Below are 24,377 nucleotides of genomic sequence, written 5' to 3'. Positions count from 1 at the left end.
TTCCTCACACCCAGCCTTTCCCTATGGGGTGCGCACATGTTACCGGTCGCAGAATAAATGCCAGCAATCAGCCCAAAAGACTGGGAGCTTCTTTATTACACATTCAGTATCAGCATAGAACCAACAAGTGGTGTTTGTGCTCCCTAGAAATAACCCCTCCATAACTTATCTGAGGATAATTCAAACCCCATTGTCCAGCAAGAAAATGCGATGCCCTGCTTTTGGCTGCTGCTAATCAGGGCCTTTTCACTGCAAAAGTGGATGAAACGTGATTTCTGGAGCTCAGAAAAGCACACCAATGGTGAACGGCTCCAGCTTCCCCAGCCACTGTGTACGATCGAGAGCGTTAACAAACCAGGTCCTGGTCCAAGTTCCCTTAAGTCAGTGGAAATGCTTCCAAAGGCTTCAGAGGATGTTGGATCTAGCCTGAAATCATCCATTCTCTGAGGTCAGGAAAGAGGAGTTTATCCCGAAGTGGATGCCTGAAAACTAACGAGCTTCCATGCTGTGGACCTGAGCCGCCATTTCCCTCACCCCATCCTTCAGCTTCCTGCTGCTCTTGCACAGTTTCCTTTTCCCAACGGGCCATCCAGGCAGTTCTGTTTCCTTTAATGAGGAACAGCCCCGGCTTGGTTTCGTTAGCGGCCGTGCAGCGGCTGGAGCCGAGCTGATGCACAGCACCACGGCACACAGCCATCCCCTGCTGCCCTGTGATCCCCTGGGGCTGCTGCAGCCACCACAGGCCTCGGGAGAGAGCTCGGGGGGTTCCAGCTGCACTCGGGGGCAGCCACTCCATCCTCAGTGTGTGCTATGAGACGGGCTGTTCCTGGGGGTACCACAGGCAGCGGATCAGGTTCTGGTTATTAACTTCAAACCCGTCAGGATTTAACGGCCTCTGAAAGGTTGCTTTGTGTGCTAACACGCACGGACACACAGCGCTGTGGGTTCGGCCAGCACTCCTCAACGAACCAAGTGTAGGATCTGTTCCGCTTCCCCTGCGCCCCCCAACCACGGCCCAGTGCTCGCAGCCAGGCACGGGCAGGACCCGCTGTGATCCCGCCGGTGCCTCCAACCCCAACCCTGTCAGTGTCCCCCCCGCTCCAGCCCCTCTGCAGCGCCCTGCCCAGCGGGAACACCCCACGCAGGCCGCACGCTTCCCAGGGTGGATTTTAACACCTTTCCCCCTGTTTCACGCCATCTCCCACCCAATTCCCTACGGAGCTGAGCTCTTCCCGGCACCTCCGGACCCGCTCAGCCCCGCACACAACCGCAGCCGGTTCCTCACCGCTGAGGCGCCCCCGAGCCACTGCGGGACGGGACGGGGCGGAGCGAGGCGAGGCGGGGCGCGCGGCCCGATTGGCTGGCGGGGCCGGGCCGCGAGGGAGGGACGAGAACTTTCGGCGGCCGCGGGCGGACTCTGCCTCAGCCCCGGAGCCGCCAGCGCCCCGCGAGCAGCGCCCCCGGCAGCGGCGACACCGCGGCCATGACCCACTTCAACAAGGGGCCTTCCTACGGGCTCTCTGCCGAGGTCAAGAACAAGGTACGGGCCGGCCGCGCCGCGCGGGGGCAGCGGGGCTTTGTCTGCACGCACCCGGGGGCTTCGCTTGCCTTCGGCTCCGGGCCGGGTCTCAGCCCGCCCGCGGAAGTGGGGAGAGGGGGGCACGGGGAGCGCGATCCGGCACCGCGGTGGCGAGGACGAGAGAGGTGTCAGCGCCGTCGCCATTCGCGCCTCATCCCGCACCTGCCCCGCGGGGGCAGCCCCGGTCCGCGACGCCCCACTGGGCCCTGCGGGGTCCGAGCGCTCCGCTCCCGCTGGGGCCGGGCCCGGGCCGGGCGGAGCGGGGAAGATGAGCGGTGCGTCCCGGCCTCCCGCCCGCCGCATTCCAGCCGCATGACATCATGGGCACGGCGGCGCGCACAGGCCACGCATTGTCTGCCCGCCCCGCCCGCCCCGCGCGGGCACACAAAGGCGGCTGCGGGGCCCCGGCCTGGCCCGGCCCGCGGCGCTCGGCTGGGGTTTGTCACGGTCACAGCACCGCGGTGCGGGTTAGAGCGGAGCGGAGACCGAACCGGGCAGGAACCGAGCCCGTGCGGCCGAAGCAGTGCGCGCCTCATAGCGGCACAGACTGGTTCGGGTCGGAAGGGACCTGAAGATCATCCACTTCCAACCCCTGCCACGGGCAGGGACGCCTCACACTAGAGCAGCTTGCTCCAAGCCCCTGTGTCCAACCTGGCCTTGAACACTGCCAGGGATGGGGCAGCCACAGCTTCTCTGGGCACCCTGTGCCAGCGCCTCAGCACCCTCACAGGGAAGAGCTTCTGCCTTAGATCCAACCTGAACTGCCCCTGGTTCAGTGTGAACCCATCACCCCTTGTCCTATCACTACAGTCCCTGATGAAGAGTCCCTCTCCAGCATCCTTGGAGCCCCCTTCAGACACTGGAAGCTGCTCTGAGGTCTCCACGCAGCCTTCTCTTCTCCAGGCTGAACAGCCCCAATGTTCTCAGCCTGGTTCCATACGGGAGCTGCTCCAGCCCCTTATCTTTGGTGCATTGTTCTGCTGAGCTGCTCTGATTTTGCTCACACTGTGTCAACAGACCCTGCTAGTGCCGGTGTCCAGGTTGTTACCCTGCAGTGAACAAATGCCTGGTAAGAGAGAAGACCTTTGCAATAAAGATGGCACTGGTAGGCAGGTAGGGATAGGTTTCTCTATGCCTTCATTCTCAGGTTTAAACTCTAAATGTGGTGTTTAATAACTGGTTATTTCACACCCGCCTGGCTTCAGGCTTCAGCAAAGCCCCGAATCCTGTTTTACTTGTGGCTGAGTAGGAGGGCAGGAGGGAGGAGAGTAGTTCACTTTAAACAATGTCATTTGTGCAGAAAGCCTGAAGTTGGTGTGCTGGAAGCTTCCCAAAATAGATTTCTCTTTCCCCCTTATTGGCTTCCTGTGGGATTCTGCTTCAGTTTGGTGACATCACGGAGCAAATGTCTTCCAGAGCGATTCCTTCCGGCGTCTAAACTTGGTGACCTATCTGCACCGTCAGTCTAAGAGAGGGACAGTAAAACAGATGATGTGTGCTGTTGCATGTGAATTGGGAAGAACGTACAGGCTCCTCTACCTGAAAAACCATCGACAGAATCCTGTAGGCTTAACAGTGATCCCTCCTATGGGGACAAGATGGGAAAAGGCCTTTATTCTCTTCTGGTTTCTTATTGTTCTCGCCTTCCTTAGGGCCTCCTGAGAGGAACTGTTCCCGGCCCGTGCTTTAGCAGAGGGTTTCAAACTGGTGTGTTACACATCTTTATACAAAGGGCCTTCTGCTTGATGGTGCTGAGTGTCTGCTCTTTCGCTGACCTTCCCTGCTTGCTTCAAAGCAAATGTTGCAGAGGGGTGGGTGTAGCGTGGCAGAACAGGTTTACTTGTGCAGCCTTCTACAGTCCTTGGAAGTGTCGGTGCAGCGGAGCTGTAACAACGCTATTCAAAGGCACCAGAGACAAATGAACTCATCTCCTTTAGGAAAAAGCCCAAAACCAAACCAGGCAAAGAAACAAAAGCAACCAACAATGAAACCAGCTTTGAACTTTGGGAATGTTGCTCCTGCTGTAAGAGATCAAACTTCAAAGCAGTGATGTTACAAATGGATACGCTGCGCTACCTCCTATCTCGCCTCTTGCAGCTAACTCTTGTGTAGTTACGTTTCTGTTTCTCTATATAGCTGAGGGTCAGAGAATAATGTCTGTAGAGATCACGGATTCCTCTCTCCATCTCCGTCCATCTTGTAAATACTTGAAGAGCACCGTCTGGTTTCCAACCCAGTTTTGGTACTGATCTTAATCACACTTCGTAAAGCCCTTTGTGCAAACTGTTCTGTGGGATTTGGTGTGAACGTGGTGTTAGTGCGATGCTTGTAAGTAGCGGTGGCACTTCCCTGCTGGAATGCTGGGGAATGTTAGATCCCTCGTCCCTAACGTGTTGATGGCTGTGCTGCTCTACAGCCCAGCTGTGCCGGAGAGAAAAGCCCCTTTGGTTTGGTTGCTTCCTCATTTGGCATTGTATTGGTGTTCTGAGAGACCTTTGTTTGCTGCGGTATTTGAGCAGATGAATGTAAGACGTCCTGATGGTGCTTTAGCAGAACTTGGTTTAATTGATGCTCAGGATTACATTGCTAAGCTCAAAATCTCTGTGTAGTTCTTTTGAGGCTCCTCCTCCTTGGTTTGCTTCCTCCCTCAGTTCACACTGTTCAGGTGCTGGTCTGGGCTGGATTTCTTGTCCTTGTGCTGCAGAGGAGGGATGACATCCGTGTGCCGGTTCCCAGCTGTAGGGAAACTCGCCTGCATGAGAAATGTGTAGGTAGTCAAAGTGGTGTAATCCCTTTGAAGCCCATTCCCTGTTTACTTGAGATCACAGAAGATACTTGATCCAAAACGAATATTCCGTGAGGAGCCCTTGAAGCGGATGGAAATGGGTAGCTGCTTCTGCAGGCAGTAAATCCTTTTCTCCTTAAGGAATGGGAGAGTTTCTGCAGCGCATGAGGTCTGTGCGGTTTGAGATGGTGATTCAGGTAGCTAAAGCTGTGGGCTGGTGTTCTCTTTGTCCCTGATGTACAACTGAGGTTGGTGAGCAATGAGCAGAAGCTTTTGCTTCATTGTCTTGCTGCACGAGGTGTGGGGCAAAGCAAAATGCCAGCAGGAGAAGGAGAGGTTCCAGTTCATTCAGCTGCTTCCTGGTGACTCCACCCTTCCCATGGAAATGGTGCTTGTGTGGGACAGGCATTTATCTTCTCCCTCTCACATTTGATGCGCTGCCAGTTCCATCTCCATGTGAAAGGAAGGATGGGCAGAAGAACTTTGCACAGCATTTGGCTATGTCCTGGCTTAAGTCTCTGACCTTCCTGCAGAGCCATGTCTCTGTCAGGAGGCTGGCACTGGTCACTGCCATTTCCCTGACGTTTTAAAGGCCTGAGGTGAGTGAGGTCTGTCCCTGAAGCTGCTGCCCTGAAAGGCCAAGCCCTGGCAATATAGAAAAAGAAGGAAACCACGTTTTAAACTGGAGGCTGTCGACAGATGAAGCCTGTAAACAAAACCCCTCCTGTTTTGCAACACTTCCTGCTCTCCTTCTCAAGGGCAAATACCCATAATGAGACAGACCTGAAACCTATGGTGGATAATGCTGGCCAGGTGTGATCATTGTGTTCCTCCTGGCACTGCTGAGGAGCCAGTTCTGGCTCTGGGTTGCACTCGCCACAGGCCAAACAAACAGATCTAATGGCTTCATCCAGAAATTCCTGGTGTGAATATTTTAGCTGGGAACCAGATTTGAATCATTCACTCTCAGGTTTGTAAATGAGTGATTTAATAGCGAGGCTTGGTTGCTTGTAGTTGGGCAGTTGGGCCCTCTCCATCCTCTTCCTCATGCCTCCTTTCAGAACAGTAGTAATACCCCTTTTCCTTCTTAAATGTAACTGTTCCCAATACAGATTTGTTTAACACTTCCATACTTCCTGTAGATTGTTTTCCTTTACCAAACCTTTAGGTTTGCTTACTAGATTTTATGGACCTGAGGTAAGAATGTTTGCTTCTGATCAAGTGAATTGCTGTTAATGTTGTCTGAATTGATGCAATAAAAATGGAGCCTGTATTGGATAAAGGCAGTGGAAACTTAGGCTTTGAGAGCACAAGTGGGTATCTTCTGTGACAATAACTGACAGCATGGAATCACTGCATTCCCATTCTCTTGTTCATAGACATCAATCAAAGATGTTCCTTCCTTAAAAACTACGCAGCCAAGTTTTGCCTTAAATCCAGGAGTTAAGTTTGAAATAAACTCAGCCTGCGTGACCTTTTCCATAGTGCAGATCTTCAGTGTGGTGCAAGGAGAATAAATGAACAACCTAAAGTGGTGGTGGTGTCAGAACTATTGTAATAGAAACACATACACTGAAGCTTCACAGAGGGAATGGCAGAAGGATTTTAGACATCAAGCATTCGACTTCAGTTTGCTTCAATTCAAGAGCTATGATCAACTAACACACACCATGAAGTTCACATTTACTAGCCAAGTGTCAGTTTCAGTGTTTTATCTGGAACACACAGGGATGAATTAAGCACTGAGTGAAAGCTTCTGCTGTAATTTGAGCCAGGAAGTCTAGCAACTGGATGCACAGAGTGCATTCAGCATTAAAGTTGTTAATGGTAAAGTTTTGGTAACTGAGTTAATGTCCAAACCCCATAAATGACAGCTGAATAATTCCACAGCTGTACTTACACTCAGTGAATGTTTGGCACGATAACGACATGCACCACTTGAACCACATTAGTGATAAGAACAGCGAAAACTTGGGGGTTTTTGGCTGTCTTATGATGCTTTTTATTCAACGTGTAATCAGCAACCAAATGACTGGAATTCTCCAGCTCACTTACAGCATCCCTCTGGTGACAGACAACACTAAACTTCAGTAACTTGGGTCCTGCTGCACTCTTCCCTCCGCTTCCAATGGCAGTGCTCCTCAGAATGTGTTGCCACCTGAATTCATTTCCAACTCTGTGGCTACTTCAATAGAAGTGTTAATACTAAGGCAGTAATAAGTAGCCCTCCTGACATAGGTACAAACTGATGGTGATGAAATCCTTGTAGCATTGAGTTGATGGTCCACACAGATGATAAATCTCTTTTTTATGATAAGCAGGAGCAAGTAATGTGACATGGAAACATTTCCTTTGCCAACAACTTGGTTATTAACACCACTGCCATCTGCTTAGAGCCTCCTCTGTCTGTCGGCCGAGCACTGCCCATTCTGCCCATGGACAAGGAGACTTGCCTTCAGGAGCCCACTGGGTAGACATACCCTGTATCAGTGTCACTGGTTGGTAGCCCCAAGTAGGTGAGACGAAACAAACCTGTGCAGGTGGCTGCCCTTGTGGCATCTGGCACTTGTAGCTGTGAAGCACTCCCACAGGAGGCAACGGTGTCTTCTTTGCGCTGGTTTAAATCCTCAGCAACCCTTGACATGCCATTGCCAAGTTAAGTTGTCTTTAGAGCCCTCACGTGTCCCAGAACTGTTCCTTGCAGCAGTGCACAGCTGCCCTCGGACTGCGAGCCACGTACCGCAGCCCTGCGCTAAGCCCTGCGTAAGGGGCGTCATTCCCAGTTCTGTCTCTTGGCTCACACTGTTCCTCTGGGAGGAAGGGGATGACTGGCGTGGCACAGCAGGGATCAGCTATCACTGCCTCATAACATCAAAGCAGAGGTGGAGCACCAGACAAGTCTGCTTCTGTGCATGCACGAGGACAGCACAGATAGAGGCTGCCACCAAAAGTGAATTGAGAGCCAGGATGTTTGCTGCAAGCTTGTGTGTGATGTTTAACCTTAGGGAGCACACGGCATCTGCACCCCCAGATTTCATACAATCCCAGACTTGTTTGGGTTGAAAGGACCTTAAGATCATCCAGTTCCAACCCCTGCCACGGGCAGGGAACACCTCACACTAGAGCAGCTTGCTCCAAGCCCCTGTGTCCAACCTGGCCTTGAACACTGCCAGGGATGGGGCAGCCACAGCTTCTCTGGGCACCCTGTGCCAGCGCCTCAGCACCCTCACAGGGAAGAGCTTCTGCCTTAGATCTAACCTGAACTGCCCCTGGTTCAGTTTGAACCCATCACCCCTTGTCCTATGGCTACAGTCCCTGTGAAGAGTCCCTTTCCAGCATCTTTGGAGCCCCTTCAGACACTGGAAGCACTTGCAGTGAATCCGTGTTCCTGTATCACAGTGACCTTGTTTTGGTGGATTAATAAACTTGTAGTAAAACTTTAACTGGTGATAGAAAACTCGCTGAGGTTCACATTTAAGGCTGTGGGATAAGTGTCAAGTCTTGGCGTCCTTCACATGCAAGCTCACAGTATACCAGCTATGGCCAGAACACCTCTGAAGAAAGCAAATGGAGTCTGTCAGAGTCATGACTATTAAATGGCATTAGTAGCCTCAGAAAAGAGTAAGTTTAATTTGCATTACGGTAATGCTTGTTTGAAATGTACAAATGAAGGTGCTTTTTGTATGGCTTCAGAGTTACACTGAGTTTAAAATGTAGAGAAAAATACCTGTTATATCCTGATTGCTGAGTCAATATCCTCAAGAGAGAGCTGGATGCATGCAGGCAGGATTGGCGGATAATGGTGAGTCACTGATAGGTTTCTTTTCTCCTCACATCAGCTTTTTCTGCAAGAACACGAATTTGGAGGCTTTTTCTTGCTGAACAGAATTTGCTTTGGAGAATGAAAGATAAAACTTCTTTGTACTCCAGGTTGTAGCTTCTGTAATGCCGTAACACCATATGCACTGTGCATCTGACACATCCTTTTAAGGCAAACTCTGTAGAGATTCCCATCCCCTATGGAACTGTACAGGAAAGGCCTTCAGTGAAAACGGGCTGGAGGCCAGGACACGTAGGGCAATTTGAAACAGATTTTTTCTAAGTGAGATCATGTGAAAATCCTTCTTTTCCCTTTAAGAGGGACTCTTTGGCTTAAAAATGTTTAGAATCAGATGCTTACAGAGAGCAGCTATTAACTGCTAGAGCTGTGTTCAGCAGCAGATGCTTTCTCTTGGGTAAATACATTTGGTTGTGCAGTCATGCCTCAGAGTAACCGGTGTTGTTTCTGTTTAGTGGGATTGAATTAGAGTGTGTTCTCACAAACAGTTTTGTCTTGCTTCAGGTGGGTGGTTGGATGCTTGGTTTTGTTGTGTTTCTTTCTTTAAAACCAAACAAAACCCCTTCAACAACCACTTTTTTTGCTTCCCCTCTCCCTCCCTTCCCTTAACCCAGTGCATGAGGAGTAGCTACTTAACCTCGTTCAGTAGATGCTAGGAGGGGAGACATAATTAAACTTCTTGTTGCTTATATAAATCCATCTTTTACCTGAAGCAGATACGATTCTGGACACATAAATTACAGAGGATGAAGGTGTTGGTCACACTGGAGAAGCTGGCAGTAAGAGAAGCCCATTACAGCGAGGCATGAAGTGCTGCTATCACAGCTATGCTCCAGTGCCCTGCTGGGACTCTGGCCAAGCTGCCTTACCCAGTCCCAAGCATGCTTTAAGCCTTGGGAGTCTGAACTTGCTCCAGTCACTGATCCTGGAAACAGGACTTTAACCCTTCAGTGCCTTTGCTGCTTCCTCTCCAAGTCTTGACCTGGGCTTCTGGGGTCGAAACAGGATTTTTCTTGGGGACTTCAGGCAGACATCCTCTGGGTTGCAGAGTAATCCTTCAGAAGTGTGATGAACTGAAGCTGTATGTGGCGTGTGCAGGACTTGAATGCCAAGTCGTTTCCTGAATTTGGACAAAAACTATTTCTGCAGCTCCTTGCTGTTCTGAAATGCTTTCATGAAGGTGGGATATGATCTACTACAAGCCCTAGCTGGCAGAATTATAGATGGATTCTAAACAAGTCTTTCTATCTTGCTTTGCACAGGTAGGAAGGGTAAGACTGTAAAATACTACCATAAAACCTTATTTTGCTTTCCTGCTGACAAAGCTCTCCTGTTACATTGCTTTCCTGTCAGTATTTCCACTGATACAGCCTCTTATTTATAGACAGAGGGCATTATCTTAGCGTATTTGTTAGGTTTAATTAGGCTTTGCTTGAATAAGAGTAACTTCACGGAACAGTATTTTTCTGTTGTCCCTAATCAGCTGTCTAAATGCTAGAAGCCCTCCCAGCAAAAGATGAGGCGTAACAGGCACATGCATTTGGGGAGGGATTGGTTATCTTCAGATGTTCATGGTGAAAGCCAGCTCTTACCTTGCTGCTAACATTGGTCCCCCAAGAACATATCCCATGTTGAGCATGGACAGAGCACAAATTGGAGATCAGGTCAGTACACACCAAGTGGAAGAACACACTGGAACAGGAGCAGCTCCTGATGAGATTCCCACCACCTGACCAGCCTGAGCTGTCTCTGATTTGGTTAACTGCATAACAGGGTGTGGGATCAATTGAAGTCACCTGAAAGTCAATTCAGTGTTAAGTCAACAAAGCATATGTAGTTCAGACACATATCTAGTGTTGGAAGACTAAATGTTCTTTGCTTATTTTTGCTGACATCATTGTACTAATCATGCTCCAAAGAAGTAAAAAGCACAAGTAAGTTTCTAAGAAGATAAAGACTGTTGTCGTTTTGCCATGGTCTGTCTTGATAGCATTCGTTATCATTGATGGAATGATGGTATGAAAATGTGATACAGAAAGGTACATTCTCTTTGAAAGAATCTTAACAGGTTGTAATAAAGAACAAAAACTGTGAGATGAACCATCAGAGGGAAAGAACTGGTCTTTGAATGGATGGAAAAGGAGTGGAACAAAACATACTAACAAAGTTAAAGTGCACTCCTGGCACCTGAGCATTTTGTTCTACAGAATAATAATGGAACCTTAAATAACCAAGGACTGGGACCTCTCTCACGTGTCACCTGCCATACAGCATTGCCCACACATACTGCTGCTCGTGTATTTCAGACCTGCAGTGAATTCAGGTACACAGGGTAGTGAGACTGAAACTTACCTTGTGGTAGCCTGAGCTTTGGGTGCAGTGTGTATCTGCATCCCTGACTCAGCCCCGAGGTGAAAGTTCCTGCTGTTGTTCCTGCTCATGCTTTAGTGCTGAAAAACGCTGGGTTAGAAGTTCTTACACCGTGTTTAATCAGAACCTCTTCCTTAGAGTTAGACTGGCTTTTCTGCTTTAACTGTAGTCCTTCCTTTTGTGCTGATCATAAACTTCAGCACAGCAGGTTTAGGGCTTGATTTTACAGAAGCTACATTTTCATTAGAAAGATGGATAGTAAAAACTAAGTAAATGTTTTCTAGGGTGTTTATGGTCCGTGTTTTTTTCTTTAATATCACATTAGTTATAGGTCATATTCTTTTTATAACTCTCTACATGATTAAAGCACAACCTGCCCGGGTGGCCATATCCAAAATATTCTGGGATGTTTCCTGGAATATAATCTACATTGTGCCTCACCTCCTGAACTTGAACTGGTCAGAAATACCCCTGGGAAGGGAGGGTGTAAGGTGGAGAGCAGGGCGCATCAGAAGCTGGTTGTTAGGGTTCATTCTCTGGGCTGAATTCATGTTTCCCATTCTTTTGGTGAAGTTGGAAGACTCATCAACACCGTTGGGCCTTGGGGGAGGACCACAGAGTCACAATGCAGTTTCCTTGTAACATGACATATTTTAAGAGCTTGTCTACTGGGGAGAAAAATAAGTAAATGTGAGGTAATCTGTAAGTTCCTGGCTTGCTGTAGTAGCAGTAAATTAGAAAAACACAGTAAGGTACAGCGCTCATTGATGTTACTGTTTGTTTGCAGTCTCCATCTAGTCTTTGATAACTACCAGTTACATTAGAAGTCATCTCAGGAGATGCTTCTTGGATTACTCTTAGGAAAACCAGATTGTTTTCAGATGTGCTGTTCATGCAACAGATTGGGTTGGATCAACAGTGCCTCAGCTGAGGAGAAACTTCGCATTCCAGTGCTTTTTCAAATGCAAGCAGCAGTGATTTCAAAGAATAGGGAGTGAATATTACTGAAACCATGTTTTGCAAAGAAACTTAAACTGTACAGCAGTATGCAGACTGAAGATAGAATGCGAAGGGACTCAGTATCCAGAAGTACAGTGTCTGGTGGCAGGACCAGAAGGTGCTACCGTTGAAAGTGAAAGCTGATGACTAAGGAGAACTGGAGTTCGAAGCCGGAAAACTGTGGCTATTACAAGAAACGATAAGAACAAGTAACGTGAGGAAAACGGTGAGAACAGATTTGAAGGGGTGAGAATGTTGCAGTAGTTGAGCTGCAGAGAAAGAGGGAACCAGCACTCAGTCCAAGGGCAGGTGTGCAAGTTGTTGTTGCACTCCAAGGGAGAGATGGTAGCGTTTGCTTCTGGTCTAGTTTGGAAGCTGTCACACAATCGGATCTGATGGCCAGGGAGTAGGACACTTAGTTCTTCCAGCTTGCTGATCTGGCAGCACACGCCATGCATGGCTACAGGTATCTCACTTGCACAAATGACTTGGAAACTTTGAGGCATAGCTGTTTGTTACTTCACAGAGTTTAAACTGGTACCCGTGGGAAGGGTGCCAGGGATTTTGGATTGATGCGTATCCATCCCTCCTTTAAAGGTTGTAGCCTAAGTTTTGATTTACAGAGAAAACAGTGGGATGTGGGCAAGTTACCAGTTCTGCTGCACATAACAAAAAAGTACTCTTGAATATCGAGCAAAATGGATACAGCTGTAAAATCTGTGCTAAGTATCACAGTAGGACGTAGTGAGACCTTTCAATATTAGCGTTAACGCAGGGTGTTCTCTGCCTTTATAGAATGGTTGGGGTTGGAAAGGACCCTAAGTCATCTAGTTCCATCTAGTTTCTATACAACAGCCCCTAATGACAAGAAAAAAATACACGTGTTCAGATACCAGGACATACTTACTCTGGTGGCTTTCAGTTTTTGAAGTACTTTGCCCATTTGGTTTTCATCTGGATTTTTACATTCCCTTTACCTTTGGGTTTCTCATGCACAAATAGTGCCTCCTCTGAGATTTGCTTGGTTAACATACATGAAGTGAAGAGGCAATTCTAATTTGTCCTTCTGATGAAGGGTCACTGGATTGGATTTTGTGTTCTAGAGCAGCAGGTGAGGAACGGGATGGGGAACTCAGGTGCCAAGAGCTGGAATTCTAGACAATAATTTGGGACTGGCCGTATAGTCTGCCCTCATTCCCACTTCTGAGGAACAAGCGCTTCCACAAGCTCCTGCCGTGAGAGCAGAAGATCCTTCATCTTTACTCACGTCACTGTAAAGCCTTAAAAAAAGGAAGGAGAAAGATCTCATTGCAAACTAGTGCCAAGCAAGCAGTAAGGAAGTATCAGTGTTGGTATCTTTGGCCTCTGCAAGACCAATCACTCCTGAGGGTGGTACTTACTTCAGTGCAAAGAACATTCTGTAGTTACCACTGAAACCATAAAAATTCAGTTTCACTCCAGAAGTTCTGGATTTGTAAAAACTGAGAAGTTGACAAAGGAACAAATTGCTGCTTAAAACGTAAACTGTGCAACTTCAGGCCTAAAGAGCTGGAGTTTCCAGCCCTGAAGCTTTCCCAGTCTTTTTTGACCGCAGAGTTCGCTATTTTGTGGCACTGTAAGCGAGGACATGGGCTACACCAAATCTCTCCCTGCGGAGAACAGGTTTTGTTGACAAATGCTGTTTCTATGATAGAGTTGTTCGCTCCCGTTGACAAGCGCATGCTTTTATTGTTGAACCTTTTGACTTGTTAGCCCCGGTGACTTGTAGAGAGCTGTGTGCAGCGTGCTTAAATGCTTCCTTGAGATACTGTTACAGGATTTTTCCAGAATAGCAGCAATACAGACAGCTGAACTCTTAAACTGGAGATTTGGCGTATGTATAGCCCTTGGTGTGTACTGTGTCATTTGGAAAAGATTAGTATGAAAGGACAATTGAAAGTCCGTATGATATCATTTATGGTGTGAAATGCTGGTTAACATCATCACTCAAACTTTACATTCTACAGGCACACTGGGTAACTTCAAGGGACACAGACAGATAATTAAAGTTGGCCAGCAAAACTTCGTTTCTGTCCAGGAATCCATATACTTGATAAAAACAGGGATGATTGCTGTTCTTGTACTACAGATGGAGGGAGGGTTTTTACCCTGTAAGAGGTCTCAAACAGCAAAGTTCTACCTGAACAGAACAAGTTGGGAGAACCGGGTGTGAGGTTGCCAGAGGAATCAAGTTTAATCCCAAGGACTCTAGCCTGAGGCATACATTGTCATAAATGGATGTGTTTCAGCTTCTAATAGCAAGTAACTCCTACTTGTTTCCTCCCACAACCTGAGATCACCAGTGCTTTTGACCACTTGTATAAACTATAGTTTCCTTTCAGATGTTTTTAACACTTAAATCTACATCTCTGAAGCAAGAAGAGTAGCATTTACAACTTCGTGTATCTCTCCAGGTTTGTCAGAACAAAGAAATTAACAGTTTGCTGTCTGGTTTTGAACTTTTATAACATCTTTATATCCATGGCTACCATTGAATCTTTTCTGCAGTGTCCTAAAACAGTAGCTTTTGTCATGGCAGGGATGATGTATGCTTTGAATGAAGCTGCTCAACTACTGCTTTCATCTCTAGTAGACGGTGTTTTCTTTTGCAGTGGAGTTGGAAGATTTAAGTGTCTTACATGAAAGTTCAGTGCTTAGAAAGGATCAGATCAATACTACTAATCAGCATATTGATTAGGAGTAATGGAAAAAGCCTAAGTTGTTCTCATTTATAGCAAAACTTCCAGCTCTCTCTCATTGCTAGTGCCCCTTTCCTTTGAATCAATCAAAGGAAAACTGGAACAACTCTGATAGACACGTGGAAAATCTGGAGTATTCATTAGCAGTTTTACATAACTTCTGCTTGTGCCACAGGGAGTAAAAGAGCCAAGAACCCAGAGTAAGCAGAATGCCTGGCTTCTGGTAGTACCTGACCTGTCCCTCTCCCTGTTTAACCCCTTCTTGTCACATGTTTAAATCCAAACCCTAAAGTTTCCATGTCTGTAGCTTTTCAAAGTGTAGCTCTCAAAGAAACTAGCACCACTCCTTGCTATTTGTAAGCTAACTTCCCACCAGTTCAGAAACCAGGACAAAATGTGTACCATATTTAAGTCGAACAGTGCAGGAATGAAGGCAGTTCTGAAAACCAGCACATCGAATAGCAATGCTTTTAGTGACAGTAAGACAACTTTCCGCACATCTATAAGCATTTTCTGTTTCCTGTCTCTAGATAAGCACTGCAGTGATACCCTGAGACAATTAAAACCCTCTTGAAAAGCTCAAGATTTGAACACATGGTGAAGTCCTCCAACATCAAGTAAATATTTTTCAGAAGGGATAAAATTCCATCTGATTACTTGTACGTTCCCCAAGCAGTGGGGGCAGCAATTTAGTGTGCAGCTCAGTTGTAATCTCACCTATGGAATGCACTTAGTAGTAAATGAGGGAAATCTTTGACATTTTTTTCCCTTTATATGCTTGCCAAGAAAGATTAAACCAGCCACACTTGCACAAGCCTTTAGGGTCCTCACTCCTGCTGGCTTCTACAGTTACTCTTCTTTTCATATGGGGAGGGAGGTGATTGATCTTTAAGCGTGTCTTTTGGTGGCATGATCACAGACCTGATTTCCTTTTCTTGTAACCAAAAAAAGTGATTACCAGTACTTAAATAAATAAATGAAGTTGTAAAAAAGTTGTAGGAAACCAATTCCAGCTGCAGGATGGCTCAGCTGTGACTGAGCATGGTCTTTAAGCTGCACCAAACCAGAAACTGCCCCAATTTCCAGAAAGCATAACATACATTGAAAGAATTGTGGAAGAGATCAGTTTAACCCCCTCCCTGTACCCACGTGCATGTTAGAATAGCAATTTCAATGTAACATGAACTGCCAACATACAAATGACCAGCCCAGATCATCTTCTGTCTTCTAACTGGCATGGAAGAGCATACCAGGTTCTGGCCTTTCTACACATCCTCTTTCTTCTTTTGAACTGGAGTACAGAAATACATTATCTACTGTATGTCCTGTCTGTACACCCAACTTAAGATGCTGTGGGGAAGCTCACTTCTGTAAGGTCTCTCTCTGTATGTTCTCTAATGTATAAGAAGAGTGTGATGCTATGGTTCAGTCTGACAGGGATGCTTTGGGATCTTTCTCTTTTGCAGAATAACAACTGACCCAGTTATGGCCAAGACTGCTGCTCTGCTGTAACCTTGAACTAGCTCATCAAGCTCTGCAGATGTTCCTGGGGAGACAGACTTAAGGCTGGGATCACATAAGGAAATACAGATAGCCATGAAAAGTAGTTTGTAAGCTAATCACCAGGTTAGCAAGGAGAAAGATAACCAACTTCCTCATACACCAGTTTTAAGACATTAACCTTTCTGGTAGCCCCTCAATAAAGGGACTACCCACCCTTTACTGGCATCACCATCACTACAAATGAAGAATGTCATCTTGTGCAGAATATTGCACAGCGTTTTTACCTTAATCAAGATCTGAGTAAGGGAATGGGTTAGTCCATTATCCTGATCTGTAACTAAGGCACCGCAGCACCACTATTACGAATAGTCTAAGAAAAATAAGTATTACTTAGGCAAGTTTTTGAAGTAAAGCCAGAGATACAGGAATTTTCCATTCCCTTTAGCAGAAAAATAGAGAACAGAATACTGTAATTTTTTGTTTGGTCAGTTTGGAGTTGGGGATTACTAACATGAGCCAAGATGTAGCAATTGTCTCTACCCAAGTCCTTCAGAATGGTTGGAATTCTAATCTCCTGCAGTATAAATAGCTGCTAATAATCTGCCCTTTCTGGGCTTAAGTCTACGACTGTATGTAAAAACTCTGAAATGTACATTTTTATCTGAATGTGAACAGCTGCTTTACATGAGTTTCTGGTAGGAATTTGTAAGCAACTGATGGGACCCGAGCTGGTTTTCCATTAGTTACATGTTCTGTGCTTGCCTGTCAGGTTTTGCCTGTCTGATGAAGGTGGAAAAGTGTTGCCAGCCTCCGCTGGCACTAGAGGAGGTTCTTTATGCCATAAAATCTTGGGTTCAGATCACTTTTTTTGTTTGCTGAAAAAGTAGCAATGCTTTCAGGGATATAATTCTTACTTGCCAATAGTGAAAAGCAGTGCAAAAATAACAGGTTTAGGCTGAAAGAAGCTTGAGCTGCTTTGCAGTGTCTGCAGAGGAGGGAAACAAGGGCAGAGAGTGGAGCACGGACCCCCTTACCTGCTAGCATTGAACTTCACTGGTTTTAAGCGTTCCAGTTACATGGATTGATTTCTAGTGATTGACACATTGAGTATTCCAATCTGAACATCTGGAAAAGGAGTTTTTAAGTCATCTTGCTAACAGCTCTGGGCCTCTGATGCCTTTAACTTCAAAGACCATTGCAGGTTTTCTCTCTTTCCAATTAAGACATGAGATCACAGTTTGTTCCATCAGAGTCTTCCAGCAAGGCCAAAGAAAAGAGAAATAGCAGACATACCAAAGGTGGAGTCTCAAAAAGCCACACAAAAAACCTCCCAGAATCCTCAACAAGATAACTCTGAATGTTGTAGCAACAAGGGGAAAACTTACTCGGTCATCTCCATTAAGTATAATCTAGCTGAAAAGGGAAAAAAACCCCATGATAATAATCTTCAGATGAAGAACTTCAAATCTATTATCTGCAAGTTCTCATGTAGAAATCTACATCTAAGCAGCGGTACTGCTGGCATGGCAGTTCAGAGTTCTTGTGGTTGCAGTTTTCCCTTGTGAAGTAACTTTATGACTGCTTGTGTTACAGATTGCCCTGAAGTATGACCCTCAGATAGAAGAAGATCTGCGGAACTGGATAGAAGAGGTGACAGGGCTGAGCATTGGTGCAAACTTTCAACTGGGATTAAAAGATGGCATCATCTTATGCGAGTAAGCATCAAAGTAACCTTATCTTTAGCAGTTTTCCACTTTTGGGAAACTAAGAAGGGGCTTTCTGAAGACTCCCCTTCAAACACATCAATAACAATAGTCAAAGATAGCTGACAATAGGGTGGGAGACAGCTGTGGATAAATGAAAACTTAAATCTCCTTTATATTTCAGCAAAGATCTCTTAAGTATTCCTAAATTTAACAGTGAAGCTCTTTCTATAATAACCAAATGGCACACAAAAATTCTTACGGTCTGTGAGAGCTGAGATCTGAACTAGACACTCGGTATAAACCAAGAAATTAACCATTTTGATGAAACTAATGCAACTAACAAAGCATGAGTGAAAATATTACATGATGCCTGCAACAGATGGTATAAGGATGAGATTTACTGTTTAAGCATTTCCCTTTTTTTCACCTCCCCAGGCTTATAAATAAGCTGCAGCCAGGATCAGTGAAGAAAATTAATCAATCCAAACTAAATTGGCACCAGGTAAACCAAAAAAAACCCCCAAAACTACACCTCTAACACCTCCAACCCCCAAACAGTTCCTTTGCTCTGTATTAACAAATCTGCTGTGAATATGGTACACCTTCAGTCTTAATAGCACTGAGTTTTGTATGATACGTACACAACAGCTGAGGACACCGCATACATGAACAGCATTTAACAGAAAACAACTACAGCTGAGATGGCTCCTAAATGGCAATTGGGTGTATATTTAATAGTAGTGTAGCTACTGTGAGGTGTGTAGTAGCTGTTAGGTGAAATCCCAGATGGAAGAAGAACGTAGAGCCCTATAGCAAGGCCTTTTTCCAAGTTTAAAACAAACACACACCCCCCCGAAAAAAACCCAAGCAAAAAACCCACCAAACCCAAACCGACTTAAATACTGAATTAAATCACAGCTGGGAGGGGAAGTCTCAGAAGAAATGGTTGTGTAACAGAAAACAGTATGGTGCAAACTACAGTCTTTTATTTCAGTGTATCCAGATTTGATTTCTTCTGAGTGCTCTACCCAGCATTTCCCCCTAGCCGAGGCATTATCAAAGGCAACATGCATTTAGAACAAGCACTGGAAGGGCTGCTGGTTAGAGCTGACTGCCTTTACTGCTGCTGGGACTAGCTCGATACTGCTGTGTCAGCCTCTTGGTTTTATTGGCATTGAATACTATTATATATGGTGGAGGATTCCTGTATTTTTAACAAGTTTTAATACCTCTGTAAGACCTCAGAAGGAAAGGTGGGATTCAGTCCTTACTCCTTGTACTCCATATGTTCCTTTCCAGTTTCTATGGCACACAGTGCTAAAAGTGCTAATAAACCCCAAAAGCTCAGTTGAATGTGTTGCAGGAGGTGAGCGAGATAATACCTTCAAACCAAGTGAAACGCTCTTACTATCCACATAGTTATGTTTTTGTTTTACTCAGAATTATCAATTGCTGAAGTCAGACAGCGTGTCAGATTTTCCAGTTTGAAGCAGGTTTTCCATTAGGATTTCTCTTGGAAGGGACACAGCTGAGGCTGTTTTGTCTAACCAAGTATGTGATACTCAGTAGAGGAGGCTAAATAAAGGCTCAGGTTGATTTCTGAAGTCAGAGTTAAAACAGGACTTCCCACTAGTCACTCCTAAACAAACCAACACCAGAAAGCTTCAGAATTCCTTAGTTTCTGAATTGAACACTGAGTAGAAAACTGGCTTTATGTTTCTGTTTAGTTGGAGAACATTGGGAATTTTATCAAAGCCATCCAAGTCTACGGCATGAAGCCACATGATATTTTTGAAGCAAATGATCTTTTTGAAAATGGAAGTATGACTCAAGTACAGACTACTCTGGTGGCACTAGCAGGTTTGGTAAGTATTTATACCCATGGAATTGCCACACATCCACATGCCAGTCCAGATGCAGCCTTACCATACACGTAAATAGGAAAAGCAGCATGCAGCCTGTCACGAGGGGCTAGATCATAGAATGGGTTGGGAGAGGCTCATCCAGCTCCAACCCCCTGCCACGGACAGGGACACCTTCCACTAGAGCAGGTTGCTTCAAGCCCCGTCCATCCTGGCCTTGAACACTACCGGGGATGGAGCAGCCACAGCTTCTCTGGGCACCCTGTGCAGATGGTCTTGCTCTAGAGCTGCGTGTGCATACACAGAAAGGGGAAGGCTCACAGGAGAACACTAATCCCTGCAGAATATCCTTCTGTCAAGATGCTTGGGTAGCTTTGGAGTGCCACTGTCAAATGGCACAGGGACTGCTATCTCATCCCTGACAAGAGAGTCTCATTTGAGATAAGCCTGCTTGTGGCATCAGTTGAGAGCCCAGGGTCAGGGCAGTAGAGCCTGACAGAAAATACAGTCTAAACACTGAATACTCTAATTTCCCTCTGCTTACACAGGCAAAAACTAAAGGTTTTCATACTACAATTGATATTGGTGTCAAATATGCAGAGAAACAAGCACGAAGTTTTGATGCAGGAAAACTAAAGGCTGGTCAGAGTGTAATTGGCCTGCAGGTAAGTCTGAAATTCAAGCTTGCAAGTTAATCTGTTACAGTTGAGAACAACTTTCTTGCTTTGATTAACTGACTTATTGTTTATGCCAGCCCAGCTGCAGAATCACAACATACTCTTATCATGGAAGGAAGTATGAGTTTCTAGCTCTTGTAAGCCATTGATTGGCTTTAGAAGCTCAGGTGACTTCCTGGAAGGTGTTCTATTTTAGATTTGCAGTGAGAGTGATAAGGAGGAAGGGGACAGCTAATATTAGCAGTGTCTTCTCTGTCCTCTAAAGTGGTATTAAAGTAGGATTCTTTGGCTAGCTAAAGCTCCTTATATGGTAGAAACTTTTCCTCTCCCCTTCCCTTAATAGTTATAAAACCCAAAATAACTAGCATAAAACCTTAAAATGCCTGTGGTAGAGAAGTTGTGGCAGTGCAGTTGAATCATCACTGTCCAAGGGCAAGGGTAATGGTTGCATTTTCATGCATACGTCCATTCTAATTGCAGTGCAGTTGGGCAAATGCCAGTGACTGAATTGCCTTGGGATGGGAGTTGCCTTTGGTTATGCTTTTGAAGCTCAGTATGGAGACAGGGTAATTTATTACAGGTAGTGGTCAAGCTACATGAGGAAAGCATGCACTGTAACTGCTTCCTCCTCAGCCATCAGTTACCAACCAGCTTTGTATCCTGTGACTGTGCTTGCTGTACAAATAAAAAACCACCTCTTCCTTCCCTCACTAAAGATGGGCACCAACAAGTGTGCCAGCCAGGCAGGCATGACTGCTTATGGAACTAGAAGACACCTCTATGATCCAAAAATGCAAACTGATAAGCCCTTTGACCAGACAACAATTAGCCTACAGATGGGCACTAACAAAGGAGCCAGTCAGGTAAGCAGGACCATGTGCAACGCTTCTAGAGTGGATACAACACTGGACCTTGGAGGCCCCGGTGGGATGGGAGGGTTTGGGTTGTGTGCAGTAGCAGAGTCTAACTGGTAGCAGCGAGAGGGGACACTTCAGCTGTGCTTTTATGCAGTAACTGAAGATCTTGAATTTCTTATCACTAACAAGTATGTTCTGTGCTAAGTGGCTTGAAGTGTAAAACCGACCTGGTGCTTCTAGAATTCCCATCTGGCTGCTATACCAGAAGAAAACAGTAACTTCGAGTACTAACTAGACACAGGCAAAAAAGGACACTGCTTCCTGGGTGCTACCCCAGTCCAAACACTTAGTCTGCTCTTTCCAAAATGGAAAATAAACTGGAGTTTTCTGCAAAGGCTTTACCTTGTGACTTACGTATGAGTGAACACTAGTGCTTCCAGTAAAGGTGTATTAGTTGTAATCATAAATGTAGTAATTGCAGCCCTTGACCTTCTGACTGAACCTCTCCAACCCTGTTTTACTAGGCTGGTATGCCGGCGCCAGGTACCAGGAGAGACATATACGATCAGAAGCACATATTGCAACCTGTGGATAATGCAACTATTTCATTACAAATGGGTACCAACAAAGTGGCTTCACAGAAGGGAATGAGTGTGTATGGGCTTGGACGGCAAGTGTATGACCCCAAGTACTGTGCTGCACCAACAGAGCCTGTCATTCATAACGGCAGCCAAGGAACAGGAACGAACGGGTCAGAAATCAGCGATAGCGATTATCAGGCAGAATACCCAGATGACTATCACGGAGAGTACCAAGATGACTATCAAAGAGATTACCATGGTCAGTACAGCGACCAGGGCATTGATTATTAGCTTGGCATCAGAAGTTCAGTATTAGTCCATTATTTTATTCAGTAAGAACGAAACTAGCCTTGTGGAATTGTTACCTGTCTTTCCTACACACTATACTTAATGTACCTGAAGAAATACTGCCTTACATACATTCCTATTTCCTTTCTCTGCCCTTTCCCTGTCTAGTTGCCTTTAGTGCTGTAACAGTTATAGGCTACAGCATAAACAGTAACTGCATATGAAGTAAAAGGAATACTGTGAAAGGGGGAGTGCTCTTGTACAGCCAGGTTGTCTAATAAGGAGCTATGCATTTTTACAATCTCTACTCAAGCAGGTATTTACGTACCACAATAAGCCTTCATTTGACATATTTACACCTTTTCTATTTTCCAGATGAGAGAAAAGAATTCCATGCTTAGAGTTAAATGTGGTCTTTGCCAATTAAATCTAAGACATCACATGAGTGATTTTAATATCATTACTATGTTTCTTAGGTATTGTTTGCTAATGGTAAGTCCTGCATTAGACATAAGCGTGCATTTGTGATTGTGTATTCATTCCATTATCAACACTGACCAAACTTAGAAATAGTTGTCTTACTAAAAAGGGAGCTTGTACAAAGTCTTGAGCCAACAAAAGTCCCATGATTGATGGTGCACTTACCTTTTATTGTGCCATAATATATCCATGTAGAAATGCTTTTTCTTCCTTGAACTGTATTTATTGCCACACTTCTCAAACTGATCCCAGTGTATTTTTATAAATAAATATTTTTTTCTTAAAGGTATGTAGGAGATCCTGTCTCATTTGTTAATGCTGCAGCTCTTAAAGATCAGATGCCACAAACATTATTCCCAAATCAGCATCACCTTTGCCTGTGTGAAGGGTAATGCAGAACTGTTGTCTGTCACAGGTCGGGTTCTTTCTTTTCCACAGGATTTAATGCAACAGCCTTGTAAAAATCCCCTGGGAGTGAGTGACAGTGACTCCACAGGAAAGGAATGTAGCTCCTTTACAGCTGGGTTCACTTCCCCTCTACAGACCAGAGATCCTTCACTGCTCACTAAATCCCTGCCTTTTTCTCAAGGCAAATGAGGAACTGCACGTAGTTAATGCTGCCTCTGCTTCAGCCTATAGCCTTCACACTATCACCTGGAGAACTCAAAACACTCTTGCTTTAGAGTATGGAAAGAGACGTACCAGTCTTTGTGCCTGCTGCTCTGCAGTCGGAGTCCTTTAGTTACCACTAGCAGAGCTTTGTTCCTAAATGGAAAATGCTTTCTTCGTCATTGTGGAGTGCAGAGAGGTTGTACTAACCTGAGCTGGGTTTAACAGGAGTGGGGGCCACTGTTGCTGATCCTAATTTCTGTAAGAAAGTTGAAGGTGTTTTAAAAGTAGGTACAAGTTAAATTTACATTCACATATAAAATGTTTTATACTTTCAAGTTCTGGACTCGTGAAGGATTCTTCCCTCAAGACTAGAAGTTGCTTCTGCTTTGTTCCATCAGTTTCTGTTCTCTCTGGGTGTGATGTGGTGACCTGACTTTCAACTGACCTATTTGTTTAGTAAGACTTAAGCTTATTTATTTCACGGAATTTAAATTGGAAAGGACATCTAGAGGTCACTGGTCCAAGCCCTGCTATTTGAAGTAAGAGAATTAATGCTAGGATGCCTGTTCACACCTGCTCTTCCTGAACTGTATCATTTCCCCCCTTCCAAAAAGGGTGAAAGTAGAGTCTCCTTTTTGAAAGCTTGAATCATGCCCTCCTGCTCTTTCTGAATCCAAAACTTAAGCTTTAAACCATGCGCACCCATGTTATGTATGTACTTGTGTACATAATCTGATGAAAAGGTACCTACTCAGAACTCCTCTATATAACTCTCAGAACACATTGTCACAGCTGTAATTTCTGGACTATGGGTTGTACAGCATTGCTTAAATGAAACACACTCAAATACAGCTTAATTGGGGTTTTCCAGTACCTTTCTTCTTTAAAAAGCAACATACTGGTAATCTCAGTTGCCAGAGTTCCTGAGTCAAGGGCCAAAACACACAGTGTGAGTATCAAATACAAACAGGAAAAAAACCCCAACAATGTGGAATAAGAACTGATTTAAATTCCAGGCAAACCTACGATGCTCTGTAAACTGGTAAACAGGATTTATACATTGTAGAGACACTACTATTTGGAGCCAGTCTTACTGGTACTTAACAGCAGAGCAGTATTGCTCTGCTGGGAGTACCATATGTTCACACTTCCTTGCAGTTAGAGAGCTGTTGCTTCTTCAGCATGATTGTCAGTTCTCACAGCACCCACAAGCCAAGTGCCAGAAGTACCCAAGGGTAGAGCTTTAAATAATGAGTTAGTGAGTCATAGCCAGCAGATGATCAGCTTTACCTGCCAGACAGAAAGTAATTAACCTATTTCCTTCCCTTTTCATCATCTATCCCATATTCCTGATCTTCAGTAAGTAAGTGGCTCATTAAAGTAGACCAAAGTTAAGTGGAGAATAAAAAGTAAGTATTTGTTAGCATTCCCTAGTGCATAACCTTTCAGCAGCAGGAGATCAGATACAGTATTTAGCTGAAACAGGTTTGCCATTCAGGCCA

At 45.3% G+C, this 24,377-nt stretch overlaps 1 protein-coding gene across 1 annotated transcript; it reads left to right on the top strand.

Moving 5' to 3' along the window:
• The first annotated feature begins 1,427 nt into the window (after window positions 1-1,427).
• CNN3 (calponin 3) lies at window positions 1,428-22,503 on the top strand. Its single transcript, XM_080623829.1, has 7 exons — window positions 1,428-1,540; window positions 17,406-17,527; window positions 17,954-18,020; window positions 19,246-19,383; window positions 19,929-20,045; window positions 20,774-20,920; window positions 21,439-22,503. The coding sequence occupies exons 1-7, from the start codon at window positions 1,484-1,486 to the stop codon at window positions 21,784-21,786; spliced, it is 996 nt and encodes a 331-aa protein (XP_080479955.1). The 5' UTR covers window positions 1,428-1,483; the 3' UTR covers window positions 21,787-22,503.
• The last annotated feature ends 1,874 nt before the right edge of the window (window positions 22,504-24,377 follow it).

The sequence above is a fragment of the Psittacula echo genome (assembly GCF_963264785.1).
Source record: "Psittacula echo genome assembly, chromosome: 7".
NCBI classification, from domain to species: Eukaryota; Metazoa; Chordata; class Aves; order Psittaciformes; family Psittacidae; genus Psittacula; species Psittacula echo.
This window is presented reverse-complemented; position numbering and strand designations above follow the sequence as displayed.